We start from the raw sequence: 16,322 nt of genomic DNA, 5'->3' as shown, positions 1-16,322 counted from the left end.
CAACACAATGCCACATATGTCAAGTTTTGAGGGAGTGTGTGTGCAATTGGCATGCTGACTGAAGGAATGTCCACCAGAGCTGTTGCTAGAGAATGTAATGTTACTTTCTCTACCATAAGCCACCTCCAATGTCATTTTAGAGAATGTGGCAGCGCGTCCATCTGGCCTCACAACCGCAGACCACGGACCTCCACATCCGGCTTCTTTACCTGTTGGATCGTCTGAGACCTGCCACCCGGACAACTGATGAAACTGAAGAGTATTCCTGTTTGTAATACATCTCTTTTGTAGAGAAAAACAAACACTGATTGGCTGGGCCTGGCTTCCAAGTGGGTGAGCCTATGCCCACCCATGGCTGCGCTCCTGCCCAGTCATGTGAAATCCATCGATTAGGTTTTAATTAATTTCAATGTAAGGATTTCCTTATATGAACTGTAAATCTGTAGATTTCTTGAAATTGTCGCCTGCAGCATTTATATTTCTGTTAAGTATACATAGGTCAGCAGCATGGTAGAGTAACCGGGTGGAAGGCAACTAGTGACTACAGTTCAGGGCAGGGTACTAGGAGGGGGCCCTCTGGAGAGCCCTGCGGTTGCGGGTGGTGCAGTTGCCATACAAGGCAGTGATATAGCCCGACAGGATGCTCTCAATGGTGCACCAATAAAAGTTTGTGAGGGTCTTATAGGCCAAGCCAAATTTCTTCTGCCTCCTGAGTTTGAAGAGGCACTGTTGCGACTTCTGTGCGGGTGGACCATTTTTGATTTTCAGTGATGTGTACGCCGAGGTACTTGAATCTTTTCACCTTCTCCTCTGTGGACCCATCGATGTGGATGGGGGTGTGCTCACTCTGCTGTATCCTGAAGTCCACGATCAGCTCAGGTTATTTACCTGGCACAACAGTGGCTGCAAACTTGGTGATTGAGTTGGGGACCTGCGTGGCCATGCAGTCATGGGTGAACAGGGAGTACAGGAAGGGGCTGAGTACTCACCCTTGTGGGGCCCCAGTGTTGAGGATCAGCGTAGTGAAGGTGTTGTTGGCTACCTTCACCACCTGGGATAGGCTCGTCAGGAAGTCCAGGACCCAATTTCACAGGGCGGGGTTCAGACCCAGGGCCCCAAGCTTAATGATGAGCTTGGAGGGTATGGCTATGGTGTTTTAAGGCTGAACTGTAGTCAATGAACATAATTCTTATGTAGGTCTTCCTCTTGTCCAGATGGGATAGGGCAGTGTGCAGTACGATGGCGATTGCATCATCCGTGGAGCTATTGGGGCAGTATGTAAATTGCATTGGTTCTAGGGTGTCAGGTAAAGTGGAGGTGATATGATCCTAGCCTCTCAGAGCACTTCATGATGACAGAAGTGAGTGCTATTTTTGTACATGAATCGATACTATTTGATTTAAATCTGTATAATCCAATTTGTAAGTCGCTCTAGATAAGAGCGTCTGCTAAATGACTTAAATGTAAATGTAAATGTAATTCTGTTCATTTAATTCTGCATGAACGTTTCACGACCCCTTGACCAACAACGAAATGTTTTCAAAATAGCTTGTCATCAGAACTCTTAATTCCATTGGCTCTCATAGTTGTCCTTCAAACCCTGTACCTCCACCTCGGCTCTTAAAGTGAAGCGCACGTCTTCACTCCTGGAGGATATTTTTGTTTCGTAGGTTCGTAGTTTAACTACTGCATTTTTATATATTAAATATTTCTGCAGTACAATCGTTATTTCGCAGATATAGTTCTACTGTTGAAATTGTGTGTTGAAGGCGAATGCAAATCAAATGTCAAATCTGTTAATTATAGATAGAATTCAAGCTATATTAAATCAAATCCAGACATGAACTATTATTTTAGCAGGCAACACTAAATCACACATTCAATAAGTTTGACAGATGTCGCAATAAATACGTTTTCATTGAGCCTCCAGTGATGCGGAAAAATGTCATCTCTACAAATAATTTACAGGACACCTGGAGATTATGATTCCCAAATACAAAACAATATTTATTGAAAAGCTATTATAGAAGGACTATTCAAGAATTTACTACGTTTTTGCTTCTTACAAAAATGCACACAATAATTTACTGGTTATAAAATCCTTGACATATCAAATCATTCACCTGTATCTCATGCTTAATTACATCAACAGAAAATACAATTAGCGACAGAATATGGAGAATGAACAGAGTACATCTTCAAGACCCAAAATGTATTAAATATTTAAATGAAAAAAATAAAAACCATTACAAATGTAGACATAGAGGACAGAGAAAAGCCAACCTTCGATATAATTTTGGATGCTTTTAAGGCGAACATAGGGAAATGATAATCTCATACTCTGCAAAAGTTACATCTGAGTTAGTGATTTATTTCTCTTTCATTTGAATTTCTATCTTAAGAAGAAAGTACTCTAAAAAAACTTAAACAGGAATATATGATCTTTTACTTTTGAAGAGAGCCAACAACTACAACAACTACTAAGCTCAAATAAAGCACACTACTTAATGGCAAACCCCACAGCACTCGCAACGCAAATACATGCCAAACTAGTTATAATTTTAAAAGATATACAAATGCGTTAATTAGAAACAACAGTGATTAACAACTATTTTAAAATCGATATAATTCAGAATTAAACAACAGTTGGACTGATCCTACTGCCTTCGTAGACTCAAAAACCCTGTAGTAACTATCAGCAGAACAGAATCACTAAAAAGAAGGTTCACCCCAAAATAAATATTAAACACTGTTAAAACGTTACTGTGGAGAAAAGCACCAGGAAGGCAGAGCTTTCCCATATCATTCTATTTAAACATGTTGGGACAAAATTAGCAGCGGTGTAAAAAATACCCAATTGTCATACTTGAGTAAAATTATAGATGCCTTTTTATTAATAGAAAGTTACTCAAGTACAATTGGAAGTCATCCAGTAAAATACTACTTGAGTAAAAGTATTTGGTTCTAAATATACTTCAGTATCAAAAGTAAATTTATAAATAATTTCAAATGAGTTATATTAAGCAAAGCAGGCGGCACCATTTTCTTGTTTTAAAATGTACGAATAGTCAGGGGTACACCCCTACACACAGACATAATTTACAAAAGATGCATTTGTGTTTAGTAAGTCCGCCAGATCAGAGGCAGTAGGGACGACCAGGGATATTCTCTTGATAAGTGTGTGAATTGGACAATCTTCTTGTCCTGTTAAGCATTCAAAATGTAATGAGTACTTTTGAATGTCATGGAAAATGTAGGGAGTAAAAAGTACTTTTATTTTCTATAGCAATGTAATAAAGTAAAAGTTGCCCAAAATATAAATAGTAAACTACAGATACCTCCAAAAACTACTCAAGTAGTACTTTAAAGTATTTTTACTTAAGTACTTTACACGAATGCAAATTAGCACCCCTATTTACACACCACTTGGATTCAAATCAAATTTGATTTGTCACATACACATGGTTAGCAGATGTTAATGCGAGTGTAGCGAAATGCTTGTGCTTCTAGTTCCGACAATGCAGTAATAACCAACAAGTAATCTAACTAACAATTCCAAAACTACTGTCTTACACTTGTGTGTATAAGGGGATAAAGAATATGTACATAAATATATATGAATGAGTGATGGTACAGAGCGGCATAGGCAAGATACAGTAGATGGTATCGAGTACAGTATAAACATATGAGATGAGTATGTAAACAAAGTGGCATAGTTAAAGTGGCTAGTGATACATGTATTACATAAAGATGCAGTAGATGATATAGAGTACAGTATATACGTATACATATGAGATGAATAATGTAGGGTATGTAAACATTATATTAGGTAGCATTGTTTAAAGTGGCTAGTGATATATTTTACATAATTTCCCATCAATTCCCATTATTAAAGTGGCTGGAGTTGAGTCAGTGTGTTGGCAGCAGCCACTCAATGTTAGTGGTGGCTGTTTAACAGTCTGATGCCTTTGGGATAGAAGCTGTTTTTCAGTCTCTCGGTCCCAGCTTTGATGCACCTGTACTGACCTCGCCTTCTGGATGATAGCGGGGTGAACAGGCAGTGGCTCGGGTGGTTGTTGTCCTTGATGATCTTTATGGCCTTCCTGTAACACCGAGTGGTGTAGGTGTCCTGGAGGGCAGGTAGTTTGCCCCCGGTGATGCGTTGTGCAGACCTCACTACTCTCTGGAGAGCCTTACGGTTGTAGGCGGAGCAGTTGCCGTACCAGGCGGTGATACAGCCCGCCAGAATGCTCTCGATTGTGCATCTGTAGAAGTTTGTGAGTGCTTTTGGTGACAAGCCAAATTTCTTCAGCCTCCTGAGGTGCCTCAGGGCGCAGCCTCCTCCTGCTGCGCCCTCTTCATGATGCTGTCTTTGTGAGTGGACCAATTCAGTTTGTCTGTGATGCGTATGCCGAGGAACTTAAAACTTACTACCCTCTCCACTACTGTTCCATCGATGTGGATAGGGGGGTGTTCCCTCTGCTGTTTCCTGAAGTCCACAATCATCTCCTTAGTTTTGTTGACGTTGAGTGTGAGGTTATTTTCCTGAAACCACACTCCGAGGGTTAACTTAACAGTGTTAGAAACGTTAGAGTGTTTTCTATCCATATCTACCAATATATGCATATCCTAGCTTCTGGGCCTGAGTAACAGGCAGTTAACTTTGGGCACACTTTTCATCCGGACGTGAAAATACTGCCCTCTACCCAAGAGAGGTTAAGCAATGGCTTTTTTTCTGGCCACTCTTCCGTAAAGCCCAGCTCTGTGAAGTGTACAGCTTAAAGTGGTCCTATGGACAGATACTCCAATCTCCGCGGTGGAGATTTGCAGCTCCTTCATGGTTATCTTCGGTAACTTTGTTGCCTCTCTGGTTAACCCCCTCTTTGCCTGGTCTGTGAGTTTTGGTGGGCGGCCGTCCCTTTGGCAAGTTTGTTGTGGTGCCATATTCTTTCCATTTTTTAATAACGGATTTAATGGTTCTCCGTTCAAAGTTTTGGATATTTATTTATAACCCAACCCTGATCTGTACTTCTCCACAACTTTGTCCCTGACCTGTTTGGAGATCTTCATGGTGCTGCCTGCTTGGTGGTGCCCCTTGCTTAGAGGTGTTGCAGACTGTGGGGCCTTTCAGAACAGGTGCATATATACTGAGATCATGGGATACTTACATTTGAAGTCAGATGTTTACATACATTTAGGTTGGAGTCATTAAAACTTGTTTGACAACCACTCCATAAATGTATTGTTAACAAACTATAGTTTTGGCAAGTCGGTTAGGGGACCTAGGCCTGAGTGAGCGAAATATATTATTTTGATGTTCATTTTCAAGGAATCACGAGGCTCATTTGAATTTCTTGAAACAACAGGAAAATTCTCAGCGACAAGAGTAATCAAGTTAACATCCAACATCTGTATAAAAGTCAAAAACCAACATTTAGCTCTAGCAAGTTGTTGTATAAAATGTTTTGTGGTTGGAATTGCAGTACGTATTTAGTTTGAGATTTTAGATGTGCGCTATCAACCTTTGACAGACTGGTTTAACTCTGGACAACTAAAATTGGTTGCTTAGCAACCAACTGCCAACAGACATGTGGAGAACAAAGAGTGATAGAGTTCTAATATTTGCACAACCTTTGTGATTTGAGGACAGCTGTGAGGGTTTTCGAGTCAAGATCAAATCCTCGGATCTCCTCGCTCATTAACGATAGAATGTTCATATTGGAAGATTGAAGAAAGGCCAGTCTCTTTGGCAAATGATAGAAGCGTCAAGAAGTGGAATGCTAGCTAAAAAAGACTGGTACCCAGACTAAGTTTCACCCATGTTGTGTATCAATCTCTACGGCCTTTTAGATCACAGAGAGAGAGCTGAAGCCAGGCGGGGCAGGTATTCCAGTGTCAGAGAAGAATAAGAAGGAGTACATCGAGCGTATGGTTAAGTGGCGCATCGAACGGGGTGTGGCTCAGCAGACGGAGAGCCTGGTGCGAGGCTTCTATGAGGTAGGGCCCTGTGTTTTGTGCAATCTTGTGACATAAAGTGAGCTCCAAAAAGTATTGGGACACTGACACATTTTTTGTTGTTTTAGCTCTGTACTCCAGCACTTTGGATTTGAAATGACGCAATGACTATGAAGTTAAAGTGCCGACTGTTACAGCTGCACAAATAAACCCCCAAGACATGTTAACCGCTCACCATTACAGTAACAGGGGAGATTAGCATTTTTTTGCGGGGTATGATATTCGTGCATCTAACTTTCTCACTCATTATTAGTCAGAAGTGTTTTGAAACATGTACTATTCTTATTTACAATAAAAGTGACTCTTATTTACCGTTGGGCACAAGATAATCTGAAACACAACCAAAAGAAACAGCAAATCCAACAAATGTGTAAGGTCACAAGCTTGATTGCGGGCTATGAATATGGGACCAAATACATAACTTTTGACTACTTTAATACATACATAAGTGAATTTGTCACAATGCCTTTGGTCCCCTAAAATAGGAGGGACTATGTACAAAAAGTGCTGTAATTTCTAAATGGTTCATGCAAAATGGATAAGAATACAGTCAAATTGAAGCTGACAGTCTGCACTTCATAGTCATTGTATCTTTTCAAATCCAAAGTGCTGGAGTACAGAGCCAAAACAACAACACAAATTGTCACTGTCCCAATACTTATGGAGCTCACTGTAGCATGATTTTTATCCTGTATTTTAAAGCCTTATCCTGGAATTTGTTTCACAAAAAATGAAAGAAATTGTCTGAGGATGGTGCTGGACCATTTGAAATAAAAAGAGAATGGGACAGTTTGATGAAAAAGCTTTAAATAAAGGTTCAAATCTAGGTCATGTGACATGATTGTACAAAACACAGGGCCCTATGACATCACACACACCAACAATGGTCCATCATTCTGACATGTATTGGTCAAGTGGTATTGTATCTGCAATAGATAATGATGCACTGTTACGTTGTGATACATACAGTATGTATTGGTCAGGTGGTAATGTACAGTATGTGTATTGGGTAATAGATAATGATGCAGCAGGTGGTAATGTATCTTAAATAGATATAATCAAATGGATAATCATGCAGGCCATTAACATTCCATGTGGTTACTCTAAATTTCTTAGGGGTGTATCAGTGTTGCAATATGTATTGGCCAGGTGGGAATGTCTCTGTAATAGATAATACGTTAGTATTGTGACATGTATTGGTTAGGTGGTGGATGTGCGGCTGGTATCTGTGTTTGATGCCCGGGAGCTGGAGCTGGTGATCGCTGGCACTGCAGAGATCGACCTGGCAGACTGGAGGAACAACACAGAGTACAGAGGAGGTAGAGACGGGAGCAGTGGTGGTCAGTCAGACGCTGTGGGGGCATGCTTTTGCTCCAGCCAAGTAGTAACACCCATAATTCTACTAATCAAAGATGAGATCATAACTTTGATTTAGTGGAATCAGCTGTTACTGCTTGGCCCTGCACAACCCACCCAGTTTACAAACAAGTGCAGGGGCAACACTTTTGACTGGACATGAAAGCTACTTTTAAGAACAGGAGGCTTATTTTGATCTACGGCTGACTGAGATGCCTTCCATCTTTCTCCCCAGGGTACCATGACAACCACATAGTAATCCGCTGGTTCTGGGCGGCAGTGGAGAGGTTCAACAATGAGCAGAAATTGAGACTGCTGCAGGTACTACTTTTCAGGGGAAACTCCAACAGAGTTTGATACTTAGGAAAGGCTAAGCTCCCCAGTCTTAACTTACAATAGCTCTTTATTTTACAGCTCTGTTACCACTGGTATTTATTTGGTATTGAATGTGAAATTACTTGCTTAAAATTGGTGCTTCCTGGTACAATTAAAATCCTAGTGACAAGAAGTCATTTTTGTGCAAAATGTATATAATTGCATGTAAATACCTGCTTATTATTGATTTAACCTGTATTTAATTAGGCAAGTCAGTTAAGAGCAAATTCTTAATTACAATCACCGCCTACCCCAGCCAAACCCTAACCCGGACGCTGGGCCAATTGTGCACCGCCCTATGGGACTCACAATCACGGCCGGTTGTGATACTGCCTGGAATCGAACCAGGGTCTGTAGTGACACTTCTAGCACTGAGATGCTAGATGCCTCTAGCCTGCGCCACTCGGGAGCCCATATTTGGTGCTGTAAAAATATTGTTACCTAAAATTGGATAGTTGACATTGTTTATTTCTCCCTAGTTTGTGACAGGCACCTCCAGTATTCCCTATGAGGGCTTTGCCTCCCTCAGAGGTAGCAATGGACCACGCAGGTTCTGTGTGGAGAAGTGGGGCAAAATCACCTCCTTGCCCAGGTACAGTACACCCGTCTGTCTGTCTGTATATTTGCCTACCTGTTTGTGTGAGCTATTCAACATGTTCTGCTTCTGTCACTATCCTGTGTGTACTATAGGTTTGTGTGTATGTGATGTGTGTGCGCACATCAGTGGAAGCTCCTCAGAGGAGGAAAAGGAGGACCATACTCAGTGAATTTAATACAAATTAAAACAGTTTCACTGTTAGAAAAACTATCATTTTTAGATAAAACTATACTAAATATATTCACGTAACCAAATAATTGATTAAAACACACTGTTTTGCAATAAAGGTCTACAGCACTTTGTAGGGAACCACCATGGTGTAGCCGGAGGACAGCTAATGCAAAACATTGGAGGCTCATGGTACTAATTATGACAACTTCCGGAGGACATCTTCCAACCTGTCATAGCTCTTGCAGCATGAACTGACATTTTGTCCACACAATCAAAGGATCAGAGAATGAATCTAATACTGAAAGCATAAGCTACAGCTAGCTAGCACTGCAGTGCATAAAATGTGGTGAGTAGTTGACTCAAAGAGAGAAAAATACAAGAGTTTAACAGTTTTGAACAAATTAAAGCAAGAGGGAGAGCTAGCTATGTTTCCTATTTTTTCACTTACTTAGCTAGCTAGCCAGTTTTGCTTGCTCAAACAGAGGAATGCTAGAGTATGTTAGCTAGCTGGATATTGCTATCAAACACTGGAATGCTTCCAAGTCAAGGTAAGCATTGTTTTTATTAATTTATTGCCATTGGGCGCACAGGTGTAACTGCTGAAGTGCTTGCTGACTGTACACTGTACAGCATGATTGTAGCGGGTTTACAAATGCGTTTAGTTCTATGAGCAATGTTGACAATGACATGAGATGGTGACAATGATGTAGGTTGTGTGCAGCGGTGATGATATGAATGTTGGGCTTGGAAAGCTTTTATTTGCCTGGTCACAGACAGCTAATGTGTTGTGCACTGAAGTCCACAAGTGAAGGGAAAAGGTGAGAGGGGAGAGTGCATAGTTGCGAGAATGAATTACAACAAGCAAAGTGATCATGCTGTATGTGGCTACTATGAAAGTGAACTGTGTTTGCGTGGAATTAGGAGTACAACAAGACAATGGAGCAGGAGGGGATGGCTGACGTTTTACAGGCTCCTAACCAACTGTGCTATGTATTTATTTATTTAGCATTTGTTGTAACTCATTTTGTACATAATGTTACTGCCACCATTGTTGCTACCACCTCTTATGACCAAAAAGAGCTTCTAGACATCAGAACAGTGATTACTCACCTCAATCTGGATGAAGATGTACAGTTGATGTCAGAAGTTTACATACACTTAGGTTGGAGTCATTAAACCTGGTTTTTCAACCACTCCACAAACTTCTTGTTAACAAACTATAGTTTTGGCAAGTCAGTTAGGACATCTACTTTGTGTATGACACAAGTAATTTTTCCAACAATTGTTTACAGACAGATTATTTCACTTATAATTAATTCACTGTATCACAATTCCAGTGGGTCAGTAGTTTACATACACTAAGTTGTCTGTGCATTTAAACAGCGTGGGAAATTCCAGAAAATTATGCCATGGCTTTAGAAGCTTCTGATAGGCTAAATGACATCATTTGAGTCAATTGGAGGTGTACCTGTGGATGTATTTCAAGGCCTACCTTCAAACTCAGTGCCTCTTTGCTTGACATCATGAAAAATCTAAAGAATTCAGCCAAGACAGAAAGAAAATTGTAGACTCCACAGGTCTGGTTCATTGTTGGGAGCAATTTCTAAATGCCTAAAGGTACAATGTTCATCTGTACAAACAATAGCATGCAAGTATAAACACCATGGGACCACGCAGACGGCATACCGCTCAGGAAGGAGACGCGTTCTGTCTCCTAGAGATGAATGTACTTTGGTGTGAAAAGTGCAAATCAATCCCAGCAAAGGACCTTGTGAAGATGCTGGAGGAAACAGGTAGTTAAGTATCTATATCCACAGTAAAACAAGTCCTATATTGACATAACCTGAAAGGCCGCTCAGCAAGGAACAATAACAGCCATTAAAAAAGCCAGACTACAGTTTGCAACTGCACATGTGGACAAAGAGCGTACTTTTTTGAGAAATGTCCTTTGATCTGATGAAACAGAAACATAACTATTTGGCCATTTTGATCATCGTTATGTTTGGAGGAAAAAAGGGTGAGGCTTGCAGAAGAACACCATCCCAACCGTGAAGCACGGGGGTGGCAGCATCATGTTGTGGGGGTGCTTTGCTGCAGGAGGGACTCGTGCACTTCGCAAAATAGATTGCATCATGAGGTAGGAAAATTATGCAGATATATTGATGCAACATCTCAAGACACCAGTCAGGAAGTTGAAGCTTGGTCGCAAATAGGTCTTCCAAATAATTCTCTCTACTATTATTCTGACATTTCACATTCTTAAAATAAACTGGTGATCCGAACTGACCTAAGACAGGGAATTTTTACTAGGATTAGATGTGAGGAATTGTGAAAAACTTAGTTTATATGTATTTTCCTAAGGTGTATGTGAACTTCCGACTTCATCTGTATTTCTTTAATGAGTCCGATGCAAAGGCTATACTGCTTTGTCAAGAGGGTGTGTGTCCATTTGTCAAAAACTGCTGGTGCACAATGTCTAATATTGAGGAAGTCTCAAGGTATTGCTCGCCTGAGGTAAAATATGTCATGATAAGCTGTCTACCAAGAGAGTTCACATCTATATTATTCGTAGCCGTCTATTTACCACCAAAAACCAATGCTGGCACGAAGACCACACTCAACAAGCTGTATAAAGCCATCAGCAAACAGGAAAAATGCTCATCCAGAAGTACAGGCAAACTTAAATCCATTTTACCCAATTTCTACCAGCATGTCATGTGTAACCAGAGGAAAAAACACTCTAGACCACCTTTCCTCCACACACAGAGATGCATACATAGCTCTCCCTCGCCCTCCATTTGACAAATATGACCATAATTATATCCTCCTGATTGCTGCTTACAAGGAAAAACTAAAGCAGGAAGTACAAGTGACTTGCTCAATACAGAAGTGGTCCGATGACCCGGATGCTACCCTACAGGACTGTTTTGTTAGCACAGACTGAATATGTTCTGGGATGTAGTGCATGGACTTGTCGTTACCCACAGTGACGGTACGTACATTTTCCAACCAGAAGCCATGGATTACAGGCAACAACCTCACCGAGCTAAAGGCTAGAGTTTCCGCTTTCAAGGAGCGGGACACTAATCCGGGCGCTTATGGGAAATATTGCTATGCCCTCAGACGAACCATCAAACAGGCAAAGCGTCAATACAGGACTAAGATTGAATCCTACTACACCGCCTCTGATGCTCATCGGATGTGACAGGGTTTGCAAACTGTTAAGGACTACAAAGGGAAACCCAGCCACGTGCTGCCAAGTGACGCGAGCCTACCAGATGAGGTAAATGCCTTTTTATGCTCGCTTTGAGGCAAACAACACTGAAACATGCATGAGAGCACCAGCTGTTCCGGATGACTGTGTGAACACTCTCCGTAGCTGATGTGAGCAAGACCTTTAAACAGGTCAACATTCACAAAGCCGCAGGGACAGACAGATTACCAGGACGTGTACTCAAAGCATGCACGGACCAACTGGCAAGTGTCTTCACTGACATTTTCAACCGGTCTCTGTTTCAAACAGACCCTGTGCCCAAGATGGCGAAAGTAACCTGCCTAAATGATTATTGCCCCATAGTACTCACGTCGGTTGACATGAAGTGCTTTGAAAAGCTGGTCATGGCTCACATTTTATAAAACATATTTTTATTTAACTAGGCAAGTCAGTTAAGAACAAATTCTTATTTTCAATGACAGCCTAGGAACAGTGGGTTAACTGCCTGTTCAGGGGCAGAATGACAGGTTTGTACCTTGTCAGCTCGTGGATTTGAACTTGCAACCTTCCAGTTACTAGTCCAATGCTCTAACCACTAGGCTACCCTGCCACCCCATCAACACCATCATGCCAGAAATCCTAGACCCACTCCAATTCGCATACCGCCCCAACAGATCCAGAGATGCAATCTCAATCGCACTCCACACTGCCCTTTCCCACCTGGACAAAAGGAACACCTGCGTGAGAATGCTGTAAATTGACTACAGCTCAGCATTCAACTCCACAGTGCCCACAAAGCTCATCACTAAGCTAAGGACCCTGGGACTAAACACCTCCCTCTGCAACTGGATCCTGGACTTCCTGACATGCCGCCCCCAGATGGTAAGGGCAGGCAACCACATATCTGCCACACTGATCCTCAATACTGGGGCCCCTCAGAGGTGCGTGCTTAGTCCCCTCCTGTACTCCCTGTTCACCCATGACTGCGTGGCCAAGCACGACTCCAACACAATAAGTCTGCTGACGACACAACAGTGATTGGCCTGATCACCGACATTGATGAGACAGACTATAGGGAGGTCAGAGACCTGGCAGTGAGGTGCCTGGACAACAACCTTTCAATGTGAGCAAGACAAAGGAGCTGATAGTGGACTATAGGAAAAGGAGGACCATACAGGCCCCCATTAACATCGACGGGACTAAAGTGGATCGGGATGAGAGTTTCAAGTTCCTTGGTGTCCACATCATCAACAAACTATCGGTCCAAACACACCAAGACAGTTGTGAACAGGGCATGACAAAATCTTTTCCCCATCAGGAGACTGAAAAGATTTGGTATGCGTCCCCAGATCTTCAAAGTTCTACAGCTGCACCATCGAGAGCATGGTTGCTTTACCGCGTTTGTTTTACACTGCTGCTACTCACTGTTTACTATCTATGCATAGTCTCTTTACAAATGACCTCTATTAACCTGTACCCCCGTACATTGACTCGGTACAGGTACCCCCTGTGTACAGCCTCGTTATTGTTATGTACATTTCTTGTGTTACCTATTGATTGATTAAATTTTTTAAAACTATATTTAGTAAATATTTTATTAACTCTATTTCTTCAACTGCATTGTTGGTTAAGGTTTGTATTCGGCACATGTGACAAATAAAATGTTGATTTGATTTGTATTCATTCCGCTGATTCTGTTGAACAATGATTCTTAAATGGAAGCAAACAGAAGGAAACGGGGATAAACATACCTGAATTTGTCCAATAGAAACTCTCATTTGCAACTGTTGGACTAATGATTACACCCTAGATCAGCTAGATACAGGCAAGAGTGTGCATGACGGTATTGAATGTGTTACTGTCTGTCACCTTGATTACTAAGAATTCTCTCAACCTGTGCACCTAAGTTGTAAACTTTAATTTATAAGCTAGGTTGTAGCAACCTCATGATGGGTATTGGGAAATTTGAGTGTCATGTAGTAGCCTAGATCTATCGATGCTGCATTGAGTTAGGTGAATGGAATATGAATGACAGTCATCCAATATGCTGTAATAAAAATAAGGCCATGCTAGTAAAACAATTAAATGGCGTCCTCATCTTAAATGGCACCGACCGCCACTGTTGCACATATAAAGTAGAATGTATATCATGCACATTGTACATGCGTGGGTGCGTGCGTGCATATTCTGTCAGTTTACTCCTCACTATGGATCTGTCTCTCTACAGGGCCCACACATGCTTTAACCGTCTGGACCTCCCGCCGTACCCGTCGTTCTCCATGCTCTACGAGAAAATGCTGACGGCTGTGGAGGAAACCAGCACCTTTGGCCTGGAGTAACCTCTCCAAAATGTCCGACACAGCCAGGGGTTGAATTGGGTAAGAACAATGGTGGATAGGAAATCCCACCACCTTAGCTTGAGGCGAGACAGGACTCACAGTACACAATGGAGACTGAATAGACATCTACAAGAAATTATCATTGTGGAGAAAAAACAACAACCTTTGGGACAATTTCACCAACAAGATAATCCCAATTTGACCCCCTGGCTTTGCTATACCTCCCTGCTCCATGAGCCCATACTTCCTGGAATAACGTTACTGTTCTTTTACTTACACTGATGCCCTCCATTCGATTCCTGCGTACAACCACCACACTTGTGCTTTATCTCTTATCAGTTTAATGGCCTTGGTTACTGTATCTCCAGTCCTCCTCCTTCCTCCAGGGGTTCAGCCTGCACTTCAAGCCCAGAGAAACCTTATCCTAATCCCCTATGCTTCCTCCTGGAGTGACCTCGTGTTCTGGACCTCAGAACTGTTTCATTTTCTACTCTGGGGCTGTAGACTATGCACACTATAATACATAATGAACTAATGCCTTGGCTTCGAACATACACACGCTTCTAACACACACACTTTCAAGATGACCCTCATGAGTAAGACCGTTATCATTTCTGAAGGGATTCAATTGTATGTCAGAGCTCCTAAGGGGCACCAAAGGCATTGTCATACTCCAAAACACACTGCACTTACCTTATGTTAGACTACATGAGCAAGGCTTTAAAACTGACACACACTTACATACGGATACAATTGTAGGGTCACTCTTTTTCCAAATAGATGAGATGCACTTTCTCATAGATGCATGTAGCTCCACATGCATGTGCACACACACACACACATACACATACACATACACATTGAGACATTGCCAAACAAAAGGCTTTATTTCTCACTGATGTAATTTTCTCCCATTCAGTGTACTTACTGATGAATGTATCACAAAAGAGTGAACCTGTGTATGAACCTGTATGAATCTCCAGCTTGCCGTAGTAGGAAGACTGAGGAGCCTTCAAAGAAGAAGAAACACCAGAGCCGCACGAAGTGTAGCTCATACAATTGATGACTGTGGTTGATTGAGGAATATGGAAGCCGAGACTGTGGCATCGGACATGTGCCTTGTTATGAGAGATATGAGAGACACTTTTACTCATTGTTTTACGAAGGGATGCGTCCATTTCCTATTGGGTCACGACTGAAAACTCAGTTGTAACGAGAGACTTTGTATTGTCTATTTGGTTGTTCAAAATTACATTCAAAAGGTTTATCTGTGTCACACACAAAAAAAAAAAAACGTTTAAAGCTAGAATCCTTAGTTGCTTCCTACATCTATTTTTGGACCTATAAATGAATGATATATACCCATTGATTCTTGAAGAATATAACTTATAAATGCATAATGAACTTAGTTCAACAGTTGTACCCCATCAGAACCCAAAATATAAACTTGTTTTACTCCAATGATTGTAAACAATGTGCATGTAAACAAACTGTATAGCCTCAAAACATGGTTAAAACTGTACTTTTTATATCATGGATGGTCAGTCCTTGCATCCATAGCTCTGTCTATGAATTTGAGAGGGTTTACATTTCTCCAGGCCCAACCCTCAGCTTTCTACCAAAACAGAGGCGGGGTGCCACTTTGTTATTCTTTCAATTAAGGATTCTAGCTTTAAGTGTATTCCAAAACAGTTCCAGGATGCAAACACAAGAGGGCAGCACATCATATATGGGTACTTCAGTACCATCCACACAGCTAGAGAAGCATTTTTAAGCATGGGGCATACACTACACACCAACACAGATGCTTACGATTTCTTGAAAGCATGTTTTCATCCTGGTTTTGGACTTCTCAGTGCATAACCCCTACCCAAAGGATTTATTTACACACACACACACACACACACACACACACACACACACACACACACACACACACACACACACACACACACACACACACACACACACACACACACACACACACACACACATTTTCTATGGGGTGCACACACTACTGTACAGAGGTCTATGTGAGCTAAACAGACAACTCGGGCTAGAGTAGATAGTAATAGAAGCCCCACTGTGATGCACTGTGGAGGCAGCCTTCATATCTCAGCCTGGCTCGATACTGCATGCAGGGTCCATCTCAGCAACTCTGTGAGCTGCACTGAGTCCGGAACCCCTAGATGGTGTTGTGTTATAGCTCGATATTTGCATGCCGAAATAGTGCAACCCAAGTTTGTCCTTATTA

At 41.6% G+C, this 16,322-nt stretch overlaps 1 protein-coding gene across 3 annotated transcripts in view; it reads left to right on the top strand.

The window, feature by feature from the left end:
* LOC118367561 (E3 ubiquitin-protein ligase HECW2-like) overlaps nucleotides 1–16,062 on the top strand; it is a 66,506-nt gene extending 50,444 nt beyond the window's left edge. For all 3 annotated transcript variants that reach the window (XM_052493931.1, XM_052493932.1, XM_052493930.1), the window contains exons 26-30: nucleotides 5,851–5,997; nucleotides 7,220–7,334; nucleotides 7,607–7,692; nucleotides 8,226–8,338; nucleotides 13,957–16,062. In XM_052493931.1, the coding sequence (XP_052349891.1) occupies nucleotides 5,851–5,997; nucleotides 7,220–7,334; nucleotides 7,607–7,692; nucleotides 8,226–8,338; nucleotides 13,957–14,068 (573 nt within the window). In that variant the 3' untranslated portion in view covers nucleotides 14,069–16,062. The remainder of the gene's footprint in view (nucleotides 1–5,850; nucleotides 5,998–7,219; nucleotides 7,335–7,606; nucleotides 7,693–8,225; nucleotides 8,339–13,956) is intronic.
* The last annotated feature ends 260 nt before the right edge of the window (nucleotides 16,063–16,322 follow it).

Source organism: Oncorhynchus keta, chromosome 34 (assembly GCF_023373465.1).
Source record: "Oncorhynchus keta strain PuntledgeMale-10-30-2019 chromosome 34, Oket_V2, whole genome shotgun sequence".
NCBI classification, from domain to species: domain Eukaryota; kingdom Metazoa; phylum Chordata; class Actinopteri; order Salmoniformes; family Salmonidae; genus Oncorhynchus; species Oncorhynchus keta.
Note: the sequence above shows the minus strand (reverse complement) of the source record. Positions and strands in the feature narration are given on the sequence as shown.